General features: G+C 39.0%; 2 protein-coding genes across 2 annotated transcripts; one reads left to right on the top strand and one right to left on the bottom strand.

The window, feature by feature from the left end:
- Window positions 1-232: 232 nt before the first annotated feature.
- LOC143875599 (succinate dehydrogenase [ubiquinone] flavoprotein subunit, mitochondrial) lies at window positions 233-9,752 on the top strand. The gene is made up of 16 exons (XM_077377201.1): window positions 233-378; window positions 811-978; window positions 2,738-2,825; window positions 3,045-3,191; window positions 3,281-3,421; window positions 6,160-6,245; window positions 6,339-6,431; window positions 6,578-6,641; window positions 6,823-6,966; window positions 7,276-7,463; window positions 7,568-7,742; window positions 7,840-8,010; window positions 8,297-8,366; window positions 8,448-8,568; window positions 8,647-8,684; window positions 9,381-9,752. The coding sequence occupies exons 1-16, from the start codon at window positions 292-294 to the stop codon at window positions 9,481-9,483; spliced, it is 1,884 nt and encodes a 627-aa protein (XP_077233316.1). The 5' UTR covers window positions 233-291; the 3' UTR covers window positions 9,484-9,752.
- Window positions 9,386-16,003, bottom strand: LOC143875598 (uncharacterized). Its single transcript, XM_077377200.1, has 5 exons — window positions 15,654-16,003; window positions 13,988-14,040; window positions 11,616-13,895; window positions 11,145-11,253; window positions 9,386-10,634 (listed from the first exon to the last, which is right to left on the bottom strand). The coding sequence occupies exons 1-5, from the start codon at window positions 15,739-15,741 to the stop codon at window positions 9,994-9,996; spliced, it is 3,171 nt and encodes a 1,056-aa protein (XP_077233315.1). The 5' UTR covers window positions 15,742-16,003; the 3' UTR covers window positions 9,386-9,993.
- Between the last annotated feature and the right edge of the window lie 141 nt (window positions 16,004-16,144).

Below are 16,144 nucleotides of genomic sequence, written 5' to 3' on the forward strand. Positions count from 1 at the left end.
TATTTTATTTTATTCCTGCATTTTAGATATTCTTCCTCAGGATTACATTTCAAACAAAATAATAAAAGAGAAGATGGTTTAGTGCAAATATCAAAACGCAGTGGTGATATCATTTATTTTCCCTGTTTCAACTTTCAAACACCCACTAGGTATTTTCGTAGTTTTCTCAGAAAACAAGGGCATTTAAACAGTTTTGCAACATGGTGGCTTCATATATACAGCAGCATCTCGTCGTTTGGTTTTCCCTTTTCCCTTTTCCCCGTCGCCGGAACAAAACCCAGAGGAAGAAGCATGTGGCGCCGCTGCTTGTCTGCTGCTGCCAGGAACAGATCGTTTATTGCAGAACCTCCTCTTTCCAGATTCCTTTCCACCGAATCGGTACCCTATTTCTTTACCCCTTCTCTCTCTCTCTCTCTCTCTCTCGTTTAAATCTCTTACAACATCTCGAAATTCATTCTGCCAGTGTTCGCATTCGCTTGATTTTCTCTTCTAATTCGTGGGTAATGTGCTTTTTCTATAGTTTTTAGCATGGTTTTCGTCGATCGATTAGTTTTTGCGTTTCCTATTAATTCGCTGATCAAGTGCTAGCTGTCGACAGACAGACATCTTCATTTTTATGCTTTCTTTTAACAAAAATCTTTCCTTTTTTTCCTATGTTTGAATTAATAGAAATTATTTAATGTTATTTTGTGGTGAGATGGGGATTTCTTCTTCTTCTTCTCTTCTGTTTTGTTTTATGCATTATCTTTGAAGAGTTTGTAGTGTATGTTTATCTTTGGATTTGAGTTTCATGGAAGATGTTTGCTGCAGGTCGCTGGACGATCGTCGTACACTGTTGTTGATCACACATATGATGCTGTTGTTGTAGGAGCAGGTGGTGCAGGGCTCAGAGCAGCTATTGGACTTTCTGAGCATGGGTTCAACACTGCCTGCGTTACGAAGCTCTTTCCTACTCGTTCCCATACAGTCGCAGCACAGGTATGTTGAATTTAAGGGGGTCCTTGACATTTCTTCTGCTTTCTATACTACCTTTTCTTGCCAAGTTCACTATTCCTCACCTATGCTGTGAATTTGCATGTAATTTTTTGCTGATTATTGTTCACTATTTTTGTTTTATTGGAATTGGAAAATGGCATTTATCAGCTGATATTGTTGAATTTTCAAATGCTTTTGAGTTTTAGATGAAGAATTGGAAACTGTCATTTACTGAGTTTGGCAGCTTTTCTTTTCTTTTCATTTTTACTCACCTACCTATATTCCATGTTTATGATTTCTTTTCTTTTTTTCTTTTTACTGCTTGTTTTTGGTTAATGAAGGTTGTGGTTTGTGGTTACTGATAATATAAAAGAAATAGACAATGCGAGAATTCTTTTAAACTAGGAAAAGACAACATAAACTAGTAAAGAGAGGTCTGCTCGAATGTAAGAGTATAACTCCACTCAATTATGCCCATCATGCAGTCTGATCCTTATGGGCATCTGGAGTTCTGTGATGTCAACTGTCATCAGAGTGTGAAAATTTTGACACATTTTCTGTGGAGAGTTGTCATCATTTTATTGAGAAACTGAAGGCATTCTCCATATTTGGAAACACTTTATCACTCAAAGTTTGTGTTTTTTCTGCCCAAAATGGGAATGGGCTGGAGTTATGAACTTATAATCATGGAATTGACTCGATCATCAGATTATAAGTTCATTCCATACCGGACCAGACCGGAATAGGGTTATGTACATTCTCATTATGAGAAAGGGTCATTCGAGTGCATGTAAATAGATACTATGTTTACGGATCTAAACAATCTTGTTTTTTTTTTTTTAACATGAAGAGATAAAGACGCCATTGCAATTGCCGGAACTATGTGAGACCTATTGCTCATGCTCGCCTTGCATGGGTCAACCAACAGTAGAAGTACCCAAGGAGGTGCTCCTGGTCTAGTCAATCTTGCTTATTCCGGTATTTCCCTTACTAATAGGGGGCTTCTGTGCTGAAAACATAGAAAAAATGAATACAAGAGACAAGGATGCTAAATGGATGAAGCGGTGACATGGAGCTTCATAGGATTAGTTTTTTAGTAGCTTGTGATTTAAACTAGCAAGAAGATACACACCATTGATATGAAGTAGTTTACCATGGATGGAATTGGAGATGTTTGGAAGCTAATGCTTGGCATGATAGAAAAATTACCTACTATGTATAATTTGTTTATTGCTGTTGTCTTCGTTGTATATGCAATGAACATGTAACCTGGGCCATCTTTTTTTGTTTGTTTGTTTGGTTGCGCAGGGCAAGTGTTGTTATGGAGAATAGTGTATCAACATTAGGTCACCTAACTGACCTCATCATGGCCTCTGATATTTAAATGGGAATTTCTTGACTTAAATTACCGAGGCATGGGTACTCAGCCTGGAAATTTAGATGGCTATGTTAGAAATCGCACTATAATGTAACCAAGAGTAATTTGAACAAAGAAAATTGTTCCATTCTTTTTCTCTTCCTGTTTAAATACTAAGTAAACCTGTTCTGCCAGGTTTCTTGAAGAATAATAATTAGATTAGGTTTATCCATTTGTTTCTCTTTCTTGTTTAGATACTAAGTAAATATGTTCTGCTAGGTTTCCTGAAGAGTAATAATTAGATTAGATTTATCCATCCGCCTTTAACAGAACTGGTACAGAGTATCAACTTTTTTTTTGTAAGTTGGACGTGTTTGCTAATTTGTGCCAGTGGATTTTGTACAGGGTGGTATAAATGCAGCCTTAGGAAATATGAGTGAAGATGATTGGAGATGGCATATGTATGATACAGTCAAAGGAAGTGATTGGCTAGGTGAGTTACTTTTTCAAGCCATACTGCTTTACTATTGAAATTTGGTGTACCCTTACCTGATTTGTTCAGCAAAATTGTTTTTTTTTTCTGTGTTTGAGTTACTGTGATAAGCTCTATCTTTGATAAGCTTCTTTCCAATCCTGGCTAAGGGAGTTCAGAAACGTTTTCTGTATTTCTTGTTTGTTAGTCTTCTAAAATGCAATTTGTTTGTTTCATCAGGTGATCAAGATGCTATTCAATATATGTGCAGAGAGGCCCCAAAAGCAGTCATAGAACTCGAAAATTATGGGTTGCCATTTTCTAGGACCGAAGAAGGGAAAATATATCAACGCGCATTTGGTGGTCAAAGCTTGGACTTTGGAAAAGGTTGACTGACTCAAATCTGTTTTTTCTTGTCATGTTTACAAATTATCTGAATGGTTTTCTGAAATTTACCACCTTCTGTGTTCCAATAGGTGGACAGGCATATCGTTGTGCCTGTGCTGCCGATCGAACTGGCCATGCTCTGCTGCACACACTTTATGGTCAGGCAATGAAACATAATACCCAGTTTTTTGTGGAATACTTTGCGTTGGATCTTATCATGGATAGTAGTGGTAAGTTACTGCATAAATGATACATGTTATCTCTTCGCTTACTAATATTAAGTATGTATTGTCATGGGCAGTTTATTTTCCACTGATATAAATTTAACATGTTTTTCACTTGATCTCGAGCTATGTTAATCCTTAAGTGCGAACTGCAAACCACTTGGCAACACATGAACCTCAACCTCATCGGTATCCTTCTCGCCAATAGGCCAAGAAAAAGCCCAACTAGCTTGATTCTTTGATCTGCTTAGGGGACCACCAACAACCGAGAGGCTCAGGATTCCAAGACTCGAGTCATCAAAGTTCAATTTCAGAAAATCAGGGGGAGCCCATCTAGGGATCGGGATGCTCTTCTCTAGGCATGTCCAAACTCCAATCTGATCTCTTTTGTTCTGAATGAATTAAATATATAACCCGGTGTTTAAAAATGCGGATGCGGCACGAAACGCGGCCGAAGAAAAATCCTGGTTGACTCGGCACGACACGGTCGAGTGCTTGGTTGACATGGCTGAGTACTCGGCTGATATGATCATAATTCGGGAGAGTCGAAGGAGTTTTTATTGACTCTGTACGGCAAAACGCGGAACGCGGATGCGACGCAATGCGGAACGCGGCCAAGGTAAAAGGGAGTCGACTCGGGGGAGTCGACGCGGACGCAGGGGAGTTTTAAAACTATGATCATAACCACAACGTGGGGCTCATCATCACAACTACAATGCAAACATAAGAACCTTGATAAACACTAGGTAAGAGCATCCTTAAAAAATATTTCTCATTGGATTGGATCTGCATCGACTCATCCAACACCCCCTCTATTGTGCAGGACAGATTTAACTCACAAGCCACTCATCGCAAGATCCAATAAAAAAATAAGAGAACAAATCTGAATTTTAAAGAAAACCCTTTATTTGACAAAATCTCTCGAAAAAGGTTGTTCCCTTAAAAAATCACAGTGGGCATATCTCAACTGCTTAACCTTCAAACCTCTAGGATAGGAGAGGAGTTGTAGTACTCAAGGTTTTAAATATCGAGACCGAAATCGAAATCGGGTATACCCAAAATGCTACAAAATTTCGATCGAAATTTAGAAATTTCGGTCGAAATTTAAGGATTCTTCCTGAAATTACCAAGTTAGGTTACGGAAGAGAAAGAGAGAGTGAGAGAGAGGAAGGGTCGATTTCATTTTAGTTTGGTTTTAGGGTTTTGAAATTATCTTTTCCTGTATTTTCTATATATATATATATATATATATATATATACAGAGAGAGAGAGAGAGAGAGAGAGAGAGAGAGAGGGTTTTGAAATTATCTTTTCCTGTATTTTCTATCGTGTGTGTGTGTGTGTGAGAGAGAGAGAGAGAGAGAGAGAGAGAGAGATTTAAGGAAGGGTAATGATATTTTCCCCCCTTCAACAGATAAAACCCCCCTTCAACCATTCAACGTTATCCCTTAACTTTCAAATGCAAGGAAAAACGTTAAAGGGGGTGAATTTGTCCTCAAGCAGTGAACATTTCTCCCGGAAAACGTTGAAGGGAGGGGTTTTCCCGAAATTTTGTATGAGATAAAATATTACTTTAACTGATTTCGTAGGATTTCTCCCGAAATTTCGAGATTTCTGAAATTTTGGTTTCGGTTCGGACCGAAATGCATTACCTCCACAAATCGTGGGGTCGGGATGATCCTATGGAGCTGATTTTTTGGGCACACCCTATCTATGTGAGGGCCCATCAAATGAATGCTTTGGATCACCCAAAAATGTGGCCCCCACTGTATTTTAAGCTAGTGTGTAGATAACTTATCTACACTTGTGTATAGAAACCGTTTTCTTATATATATATATATATATATATATATATATATATATATATATATATATATATAGAGAGAGAGAGAGAGAGAGAGAGAGAGCATGCATATTTGCTGCGCTCGAGCGCAGCTAAGCTTAGCTGCGCTAGAGCACAGAAACAGCGTGGGCCACATTTTGGGTGGGATCCAAAGCATTCATTTGATGGGCCCTTTCATTGGTAAGGTGTCCACCAAAAATCAGCTCCATTGGATCACCTTAGGGTGTCCATTTGTGGGGCCAAAAATGGACAGATTTGTGAAGAAACAATATCTGTCCATTTTTGGCCCCACAAATGGCCACCCACTGGTGATCCAATGGAGCTGATTTTTGGTAGGCCCCCCATCCATGATGGGGCCTTCCAAATGAATGCTTAGGATCACCACCCCCCCCCCCCCCCCCAATGGCCCCAAAACCCTATTTCTGTGCTTGAGCTCAGCTAGCCTAGTTGCGCTCAAGCGCAACAACCCTTTTCTATATATATGAGAAAAGTGTTTCCGCACACTTGTGCGCAGGGAGCTCCCTGCGCACAAGTTGCTTAAAAAGCCCCCGATTGGTCGCTTTTTGTGGACCCTGCAGAGGTGGACCCACCATACGAACCAATCGGTGGCTTTTTAAGCCACTTGTGCGCAGGGAGCTCCCTGTGCACGTGCGCAGAAACACCTCTCTCTCTCTCTCTCATATATATATATATATATATATATATATATATATATATATATATATATATATATATATATATATATATCCACTGAACTGGATTTGTTGCGACACTGAAATCCTTTCTTTTCTTTTATTTCCATATCGCTTTATCAGAAAGGGGCTTCCTATCTATTAATCAGTATTTTGGTAATATCAAAAGTTTGTGGCAAAAGATGATTGTCTCATTATTTGTGCCTCAGGTACTTGCCAAGGTGTGATTGCACTTAATATGGAGGATGGGACACTTCATCGGTTCCATGCTGCTTCAACAATTTTGGCCACTGGGGTATCTTTGCAATTGAAGTGTTCATTGTCCAATTTTAGTGATTGAATGACGGTCATAACTTCTAAAACTGACCTCAATTTGAATTTGTTTAAGGGTTATGGTAGAGCTTACTTCTCTGCCACCTCGGCTCATACGTGCACTGGAGATGGCAATGCTATGGTTGCACGTGCAGGAATACCTCTTCAGGTAAGTATCTTGGAGTCATTGAGCTGGAAGATTGATGTAGGACGATCTATGGAGGAGGCTCGTCATCTAATAATTGGGAGATGTTGCACATTTGGACCATATCATACTTAATTCCTACTACACCTGGTCGATTTATATTCTTGCAGGATCTTGAGTTTGTGCAGTTTCATCCTACGGGTATATATGGTGCCGGGTGTCTCATTACTGAAGGTTGCCGTTTATTTCAATTTTTGAAGTTCATTAGCTTCTTGTTATATTGAAAACATGAAATAAATGGATGCTGTTTTGTGTATTCTTTCTTTATTCTCTAAAGTATTTGTGAACTCAATAATCATATTTTCGAATCCCATGATGGTTTGAATGTAATATGCCCTTTCTGTGCAATTGGTAGGGTCTCGAGGTGAAGGTGGTATTCTTAGGAACAGTGAAGGTGAACGATTTATGGAACGTTATGCCCCAACTGCCAAGGATCTAGCATCAAGAGATGTTGTTTCAAGATCTATGACTATGGAAATTCGCGAAGGTCGCGGAGTAGGTATGTGCTCATAATAATCAGGACTTATTTTTATCCTGGCAGGCACTGTCACTGTAGGCATATTATTTGTAGATGTCAGATAAAAATTGGTCATGATTACTGGTTTTATTCAGTTGGAAGGTAGTAGATTTATAGTGTTTATGTCAAATCCTTGATTCGACCGGTGGGAATGATTGGATCCAGTTGGCACTCTCATGTTTTGTATCTTTCATAGTTTAAAGAAGACACATCTCTTAAGTTTTGCTGTATGGGCACACTTTTCTTGTCATTTCTTTCACCATCTAGTGTCTGATCTTTGATTTGCTACAGGACCTCTGAAGGACCACATATATCTGCACCTGAATCACTTGCCTCCTGACGTACTTAAGGAGAGACTTCCTGGAATCTCTGAAACTGCTGCCATTTTTGCTGGTGTAGATGTTACCAAGGAGCCCATCCCTGTTTTACCTACAGTTCACTATAATATGGGTGGCATCCCTACCAATTACCATGGAGAAGTAACAATGAAATGGCTTGCAACCTGATGCTGACATTTTCTAGCTGTTATTTTTAATCTATTTTTTTCTAATTTCAATTTCATTTATCCATTTTGGCATCTCAGGTAGTTGATATCAAAGGTGATGATCCAGATGTTGTAATTCCTGGATTGATGGCTGCTGGGGAAGCAGCTTGTGCATCAGTTCATGGGGCCAACCGGCTTGGTGCAAATTCCCTTCTTGACATAGTTGTTTTTGGCCGAGCTTGTGCCAACAGGGTTGCAGAGATCAACAGTCCAGGTAGGTTCCCATATCTTTCGCTTAGATTTCAATAAACCTTTTAGTGTCTAGTGCATATCCTAAATTAGATAATATTCCTCTACTCGTTATCTTGTAGGAGCAAAACAAAAACCTCTGGAGACTGATGCAGGGGAGAAGACCATTGCATGGCTGGATAAATTAAGGAACTCAAATGGTTCATTGCCGACTTTCAAAATCCGTCTCAATATGCAGCGAGTGATGCAAAATAATGCGGCTGTATTTAGGACTCAGGAAACATTGGAAGAAGGTGCTCAATAGAAACTCACCGTCTCCTCATTATGTTGCATGCAACACACCAAAAAGAAAAAGAATAAGACGACAACTAATGTTCCCCAGATTTCTTTTGTTCCTTTTGATCCCCTTATTTGGCAGGCTTTTTGAACACTTCCTTTCTTTATCAAGTAAATCTTTTATTGGGTGGAAGCAATTTTCTTGTAATGAGTAGGACTATTGTCCTCTCTTTTTTTAATTGACTGTCCTCGTTATTGCATTATCTTTGTTTTTTCTACTCACTATAACTTGTTGCCTTGTAGGCTGTGAATTAATTGACAAAGCATGGGAGAGCTTTCATGATGTTAAGCTTTCTGACCGCAGTTTGATATGGTAAATTTCTTTTAATATAATTGGTGATGGTAAATGATAATACGAATCAGCAGGTATTTGAATTTTAACATTTGGTGGCAGGAACTCTGATTTGATAGAGACTCTAGAACTTGAAAACCTTTTGATAAATGAATGTATAACTATGCACTCTGCGGAGGCTAGGAAGGAGAGCAGAGGAGCACATGCCCGTGAAGATTTTACGGTCAGATCTAGCGTCTACCCAAATTTCTCTACTCGCTTTCATTTTCTAAATTGTAAATGCCACATTTTCTGTTTGCAGAAAAGGGATGATGAGAACTGGATGAAGCACACGATGGGGTTAGTCTCTCTCTCTCTCTCTCTCTCTCTCTCTCTCTGCAGTTTGCAACTGCTTCTTTATTAAGGAAGATGGGTCTAGATTAATGGGTGGGGGCTTGGGTTATTTATGGGATGAGGATATGTGAATGTTCACTATGGTGCCAAGGGTCTCCTATGGTTTTATTTGGCGGTTTCTTTAGAGGACTGAATGTTTAAAGTCATAGGGGATGAAATTCTAAAGAATTCTATGTTTTATTGGATCTAGGGGGATAAGTTTGCTTTAAGAACTTGGGCACATATGCCATTCAAAAAACGGAACTTGGGCATCTATCTTTATAGGTTTTAATTTATCTTCTGGTGAACACTTTGTAGCTACAAGTTTGAATTAGCTGGCCGTTGTCCAGTTTTTTTATAATCTCATATGCTCATACATTGTTTAAACGAGGAAAACACGCATAGCAACTGTTTCTCCTTTCATATCCTCCGAGGCGAGAATGAAGTGGCTTATATTGTCGTTGAGGGTGATGTAAGGAGTTTTAGGTCGTTGGGCAATCTCTGCTCGCTATATAACTCTGTGTTTGGTTTTCATTTTCTGTTTTATATAGCTTCTTTCACCATTTCAAAAGTAGTATACACATAGCGATTGCTTTTCTTCTAAGTCCTTGTACTTCTTTTTTACCATCTTTGAGTGGAATTGGTATTTCTTTTGTTCCATAGGTACTGGGAAAATGAGAAGGTTCGACTTGCATACAGGCCTGTTCACATGAACACATTGGACGATGAAATTGAGTCATTCCCACCAAAAGCACGTGTTTATTGAAACCCTTGCTCATTTAGCATGAGCAAGAATCTGGGAGGTTAAACTGCCTACAAGTTACAAGAAGGTTCCAATAAAGTAATGACAGTGTATGATGAATATATTTTTCATCTCAAATAATATGTGGGCTTTGCATTTACCTGTTAAATAAGTTGTTTCTAACTCTTGTGAACTTACACCATCGGTTTTATTCATTGTATTTTCCGGAAATTATAGACAACTTGTATTTGATGGATACATATACATATTTAAGCTTAGAGCATTTTCACTGATACTGGAAGGAGAACAATTTATTCCTGATACAGAAGACCATATACATCAAAATCTTCATAACTGTCACACTTACGAGAATGGTAGTATACATGACATAATTTACTTGACCAGTCGTCCAATATAAATCAGAGGAAATCTTTGCTTTCCTATTTCCCCGTAATGTAATCTCTCAAGCACCAGAGTATGAAACACTGATTATGTCGATGTGGTGGAACGGAAACAAACGCTACCTTCACGAGCTTACAGCTTTGTTATACTTGCTCTGTCCACACTTAACTGTAAAAGATCCCCAGTAATCTCGTCGATAAGCCTATTCAGCACATGCTTCTCCAATTCCCTGATGACTTCATCTTTTTCAACATGTCCAAACATTGTGCACTTCCATCCAAAATCCCACATACAGTTCACATCTGGGTTCCTGTTCTCGATGTCTCTCTTGAGCATTTCATGCAGGCTACCTGCAGCATCATAATCACCCCCCTTGCCCTCTCCAAATAATTTTAGATGATTGAGGTCTTCATTCAATTCTTTAATCAAATCATCCAAGCATTTCACCTTCACAGACACAATTGGTAATTTCCTGGAAGGATGGAAATTGAACTCCTCTCTTCTGCCTTTTCTTTTCATTATTTCATATCCACAGTCTAGCAGTGGCTTGCTGTCTTTATCTTGCCATTTATGACAACTGGCATGTAAGATGCCAACGGGAATCTGAAGTTTGAAAAGTGCCTCTGCCGCATTAAGGAAATATTGACTTTTTATCAGTATCTGCTTAAGATGGTTCTCATCCTCAAGCAACCCTTGCTTCTCAGAGTTGGAAATTTCTAGATTAGGCTGTTGTAAAAAGTTGGAGTTATTGATCCCGCCATTGTCAGTTGTTCCTGTAATGTGTAAACATTAGATCACCGTTAGTTGTCTCCTTTATTCTTGTCTTTATTTCCAATGTTGTAGAAATGTTGTAAAACCTCAAGAGGCTCAAGTCAGCTTGGGCAACTTGTGGTTGACTTAGTGCACCTCCCCCTCCCCCCTTTACAAAAGTATCAGGTGAGTTTTCCCGAAGTCTTTTGACTTTTAACCAAGTTTTCCAAGGTATGAGTGGATTCTTTGAGTTAGTGAAGCTTCACCCAATTTTTCAAGTCTTTTGAGTTGTGAGAAACCGAATTGTAGGGAAAAATAGAATTTGGCTTTGAGCGAGTTGGGTTCTCAGGTTACTTTTGAGTTGATCCGGCAAGTTTCAAAACTGCCATTATAGGTTATTAAAAGTATTGCTATTACACTTTCTATTATATTTTTATTGTATTTTTGACCTCGGAATGGCAGACACAGATATGTTCATGCACTTGTAGATATGCGATGCAGGTAAGATATCAGAAACGAATGATTTTAGTTACCTTTAGGTTGTTTTGCTCTAGAGTCGGTGGTCTTTACTGCTTGCACATCGTGAAAAGAAATTTCTGAGAGCTGCAGAGCAGCTGAGTCTTTGCTGGTTATGTCAGGGCTCTGCATATCAGAAAAGGAAGCTTAGAAACAAATTGCCAATTGTATCAGTAAATCTATAATGATAAAGAGACTTAGCCATATGCTACTGCTTAATTTTCATGATCTAGCACAATTGAGTTGCTGAAATATAATAAAACTGGAGATACTGCTTAATTTTCATGATCTAATATCATTGGTTGGGTGAGATTATGAAAAAAAATTGACTTTTATGTCATCTTGCTTGTTTTGTAGAGATTATATAGTAGCTGGTTGTTTTCTTATGTAAGGGTACTGCCATCACTTTTTAAAAAAGAAAGGAGTAGAATTGGGGTGCTTTCATAAACAAACAAGGTGTATCTGTATATAAGGGAAGATAAACTTACACTGGTATTTTCTGCTACTGTCTGGTCTGTTTCTGTTAGCCTTTCACCTTCATCTTTTACAGGATCATGTGAAGGGGATGTAGTGGTCGCTTTGTGCTGAGAATGTTGCACCAAATCGTGGGGTCGGATGCTTACTTTTGCTTCTTTTGTCTTATTGATTCTCTCAATCCCTATCTGTTTAAGTTCGTTTAGCTGCCTCAATGGATGGACCATGGCACTTGGGGATCCAACTTTTATGTTCCTTGTCTCCTCTGTCTTTCCATTCTTCTCTCTTTTAAGTACTGCTGCTTGTGTATTTTGTACCTTCTTCTGTGTAGTTGGAATGTGCATAGGATCCATACTCACAATTGATGGACCGGCAGCTGCTGTCTTTTTCACTTCTGTTTTTGTAACAAAGGTTCTTTGTTCCTCCATGCTCCCGTTTATTGATTTCTTGTTTGATTCAAGGCAAGTAGAGCTTTCATATCCTTTAGCTTGCATTGCATTGACAATTTCTCTCCTCTTATTGGTCATGGCTGTCTGGTTCTTATGTCTCAACTCCATTTCTGGTTTTGCTTGAGGGCCATGTTTCAGTGAATTCTTCAGCACGGCATCACTTTGCCTTGGATCTTTTCTTTGTAACTTGACTTTTGGATTCTGTTCTGCTTCTTGCATTGCATCTTGAGATTTGCGAAAGTTATGAGGCTGCTGGGATTCATTGTTATATATGGACACTTGTTGTTTCCTTGTCACTGGAACTCTGTTCTCTACATTTTTCTCTTCTTTTTGGCATAGGCTCCTATTTATTCTTGATTCTTCACTATCCGCAGCTTCTGGGTATTCATACCTACCCAGTACCTTCCTCTGGAAATGAATTTCAACAATTGGCTTCGGGGTATTGCTAGGCATGTTTTTCTTTCCCTTGGGATTTGTATTCTCCCCCCTTCCTTCTGCATCCTGTTTGGCTACTTGAGCTTCCCTTGCTTGGTTCGTACAGCTCATGTTCATCTGTGGAGTAACTTCAAAGGTGGGTTTCTGTGAACCCGTCAAAATTGAATTCATATTTTCCATGCTTCTCAGTTCATTTCTACTTCGGTTTCCTTCACTATGCACTGTCTTAAGGGTGACATTGCTTGTTCCTGTGCTTGTTCTTGCTTGCAACCCCTTCACGTGCTGATCTATACTGGAGATGGGCTTCTCTAAATTTGTTCTCAATAGAACTTCTTTGGTACTATACTGTTCCTTTTGCTTCAAATTTTCATCCTTAACAGTTTTTTTCTTGGAGCCTGGAGCTTTCTGATCTGCATTGTTCTTTGGCTCTGTTTTTGGTGGGAGCTCTTCAAGACCCATTAGTTTTGCAATAACATTTGGAATTCTCCCTTTTAGCTGTTCAGAATCCCGAAAATTCGGCTGCTCAATCTTCCTGTTCTTGGGCACCATGGCTGTCATTGAGTTTGGGGGGCTTGAGAACTTCTCAGAGCCAAATTCCCTTTTCTTAATGCTTGAGAATGCCGCAATGGCTGTGGAGTCCAGATCGCAACTAGCCGATCGCCTGTGGGAAACAAAATCTGGGTTCATCTTAGAGTGCTTATCGGGATTGAGCTGATGGGTGTTCGAGTTTAGTGTGAGCAGTTTTTGCTTTAAGGGGCTGGTTTTTGTGACTACTCTGACATCCTCGGGAGACTTTCTTGAGGACCCATCAAAAGAAAACCTCGGTCTGTCTGATGACATCTGACCCTTCACTTCAACCTTGGATTCATCTTCATCTTCGAGCTCAAGCAATTCAAGTTTCTTTTTTCGAGGACTCACCTTGTATTCCGAAGCCTCTTGCAGATTGACGAGCATTCTTAAAGACTCTTCTAAATCTATGGCCCCTCTCAGCAGCTCCTTGCCGATGTTTATTGAGTATCTATCGCAATTAACTCCCTTAGAGCATGCCTTGAGGATCTGATTTAACTTCTGGGCGCCTTTTGATATCTCCCTAATATGTAGATGAGAAAGTGCAGGAAATTGAACAATTGAAGATCGATGCATATCTGAAATGTGTCTGCTATCCAACTCTCCATAGTTGATTGATTGCCTCCCAAAATGGTGTGAGAAAACCTTAGCGATCCCTTGATTGCTGGAAAATTCAAAATTTCCTAGCCTGCCGCCATTCTCAAGTGCGAATGCGAGAGCCATATGCAAATCAGCTATGTACTCAGACCTTTGGGCTCTTCGGATAGGAACTATATCCTTGGAACTGTATTCTGCAATGCTTGATTTATGGCGTCCAGGATTGATCCTGTTTTCGCGACCGCTCTGCAACATGATAGAATCCAACTGACTGAACTTGATGCTAGAGTTCTACTTCTGTACGCAAGAGAATACAAAGATTACAGATTATCACTCACATTTATGTGGACATTTCTGTCTCTGGATCCATGATAAGGCTGTCTGCTTTCATCTGTTGACAAGAAAATCATAACAAATGCATAGGATTAGTGGGGAATTTGTTGGGCTGGACCTTGGCCTGGATGCAGCCCAAACTTGGGAGTTTGTAAAATTCTAAGCCTAGCAATCAAACCTAGGGGTGCAATGGGCGGTCTAACAGGCTCGCGGGCTTGTAATTGATGTGTGGTCTGGGCCCAGGGTCATAGGTAATATTATTTTTTGACAAAACTAATACCCATATTTGGCCCTCTGTGAACCGTACGGCACTTTGATGTTTCTTTCCCTTAATTTCGTGGTATTTGGTTGAGTAAAAGCGAGGGGTTTAATAAAGACAAAATGCGAGAAGCAAAATATGTTAATAAAGTAACAAAGAAAGTAAAGAGAATGTGTGGAAAATGAAGATGAAGGTGTAGGAAGCCTTGTTGGAAGATAACGAGAAGCCGGTAGAAAGAGATGGTTAAGAGTTGATGCAAGTGCTTCATGAACATGAAGAGGGTAGAAGTTTAATTTGATACTTGAAATGAATCTGTATGTTTTGAAGAACTAAAAACAAAACAGTTTTCACAGTTTTCTATGAAAAAAATAGTCACCTAAACTGGAAGTGGGATGGAAGTTGGCTTTTGTTAAATTTGAAAAGCATGAAGAATTCAGCTTCCAAACCGAGCTTTCGACCAAACTAGGGAGCTTCCAGTGACTAGAGTTTTTATTAGTTTGTACAACTTATAATAAATCATAAATTTTTATTGAATGGATAATAAATTATAAATTATTTTATGAAAAACGATGGAACTGACCAAAATAAGAAGATGAAGATCCCTACTGTCTCGTGAATAATTGGTTTGTTCAAAAGTAGAAAATATGTGGAATCAAGACAAGAAAATATATGCAGTTGATGCTCTTATATTTTGTATTCCCGGTGGCATCTTTTTATATAAAATATTATAGCAAATTAAGTATTAGAAGATAACTCTATCGCCCGATTTTTCTTGCAATCTCACTGCCCCTTTATCACCATCCCTTAAATTTCATATCTCTTTTAGCATCTAATGTTGAGAGAGAGAGAGAGAGGTCTTACACTTCTTGTCTTTTGGGATAGATAAGTGTGCAGTCTTACACTCTTTTGGTTAAAAACTTAATAAAAACACACTCCAATCCTATCAGGTATGAAATGCAATTAGGATCTGTGTTTTGACGCCAAGTTTCTCTTCTATTTTGTTTTTTCTCTTCTTCTCCTGTGGTGTACTTATTGTAAAAGTGTATAGATACTTTGAACAACATTTTCTAAGAAGGTACTCTCTTATATCCTATATAACTTTTGTTTTCTATGCTTTCTTTATTAAGTATTAGAAACAAGAGATTCCAAATTACTAGGAACAAAAGTCGGATCCTGGTCTAGAAATAGGATATAAGAGATTATAAATTTATGGAGCATTAATTATGAGAGCCTCAACTGTAGTTTGTTATGAGAATGGCATTGAACATGATAATTAAAGTTCCCCATGCCAAATATTAGGTGGGTTTTTTATAGACAGTTCCAGCCTTGGTCCATTGGTGTGGTTGGGATTCAGTTATCAGTTTTGGCATCCCCTAGCAATAAAATCAGATACAGGAAAGAAAGGAGCTTACCGGAATGAGTCCGACCCATGGCTAATTGTTCCTTCCGCATGCGGAGGTCGTCTAACAATTTCTGTGCAAAATCAGATTTCTTAGCCATGTTTGACAAGCTTCAAGAGATCAGGGTTGGGTCTCGGTCTGAAACCACTTTCAGAGTGCAATTTTTTCATCTTGAAGATGCTAGTGAGTTCTTCTCTCTCCCCTTTCCTATGTTTGGGTTTTGTTCTTCCATACGGAAAAAACAGTTGCTTCGTCTCTAGTTGCAAATGCTAAGGAAATGTCTTTCTTTGGTTGCTTTGGGGATTTTGTTTTTACAGATAAGTAAGAGCAGTTGGCATGGTGTTTTCAGTGTGGAGGTGAGGTGGGCAGTCTCGTTCAGGGAATGAAATAAGTGGGGAGAATTTAGGAAGTTTGACGTGAACGTTAGTTCTTGTGTCAGTGTTCCATAATAAATTCCATGACTTCCATTCCAATCCAAGCAAGGCTCCTTGTTTTCCAAAGCC

The sequence above is a fragment of the Tasmannia lanceolata genome, unplaced genomic scaffold (genome assembly GCF_043159265.1).
Source record: "Tasmannia lanceolata isolate RefF3 unplaced genomic scaffold, GAP_Taslan_0.1 ptg000004l, whole genome shotgun sequence".
Classification (NCBI taxonomy): Eukaryota; Viridiplantae; Streptophyta; class Magnoliopsida; order Canellales; family Winteraceae; genus Tasmannia; species Tasmannia lanceolata.

What these genes read in the sequence shown, in the direction of transcription:
- LOC143875599 (XM_077377201.1), top strand. Translation starts at nt 292, where the DNA reads ATGTGGCGCCGCTGCTTGTCTGCTGCTGCCAGGAACAGATCGTTTATT. An exon ending in TCGCGAAGGTCGCGGAGTAG is followed by an intron (nt 6,967 to 7,275) that starts GTATGTGCTCAT and finishes GATTTGCTACAG; the next exon opens with GACCTCTGAAGGACCACATA. An exon ending in TGGATGAAGCACACGATGGG is followed by an intron (nt 8,685 to 9,380) that starts GTTAGTCTCTCT and finishes TTTGTTCCATAG; the next exon opens with GTACTGGGAAAATGAGAAGG.
- LOC143875598 (XM_077377200.1), bottom strand. Translation starts at nt 15,741, where the DNA reads ATGGCTAAGAAATCTGATTTTGCACAGAAATTGTTAGACGACCTCCGC. An exon ending in CAGTAGCAGAAAATACCAGT is followed by an intron (nt 11,254 to 11,615) that starts GTAAGTTTATCT and finishes TCTGATATGCAG; the next exon opens with AGCCCTGACATAACCAGCAA. An exon ending in TAGAGCAAAACAACCTAAAG is followed by an intron (nt 10,635 to 11,144) that starts GTAACTAAAATC and finishes TACACATTACAG; the next exon opens with GAACAACTGACAATGGCGGG.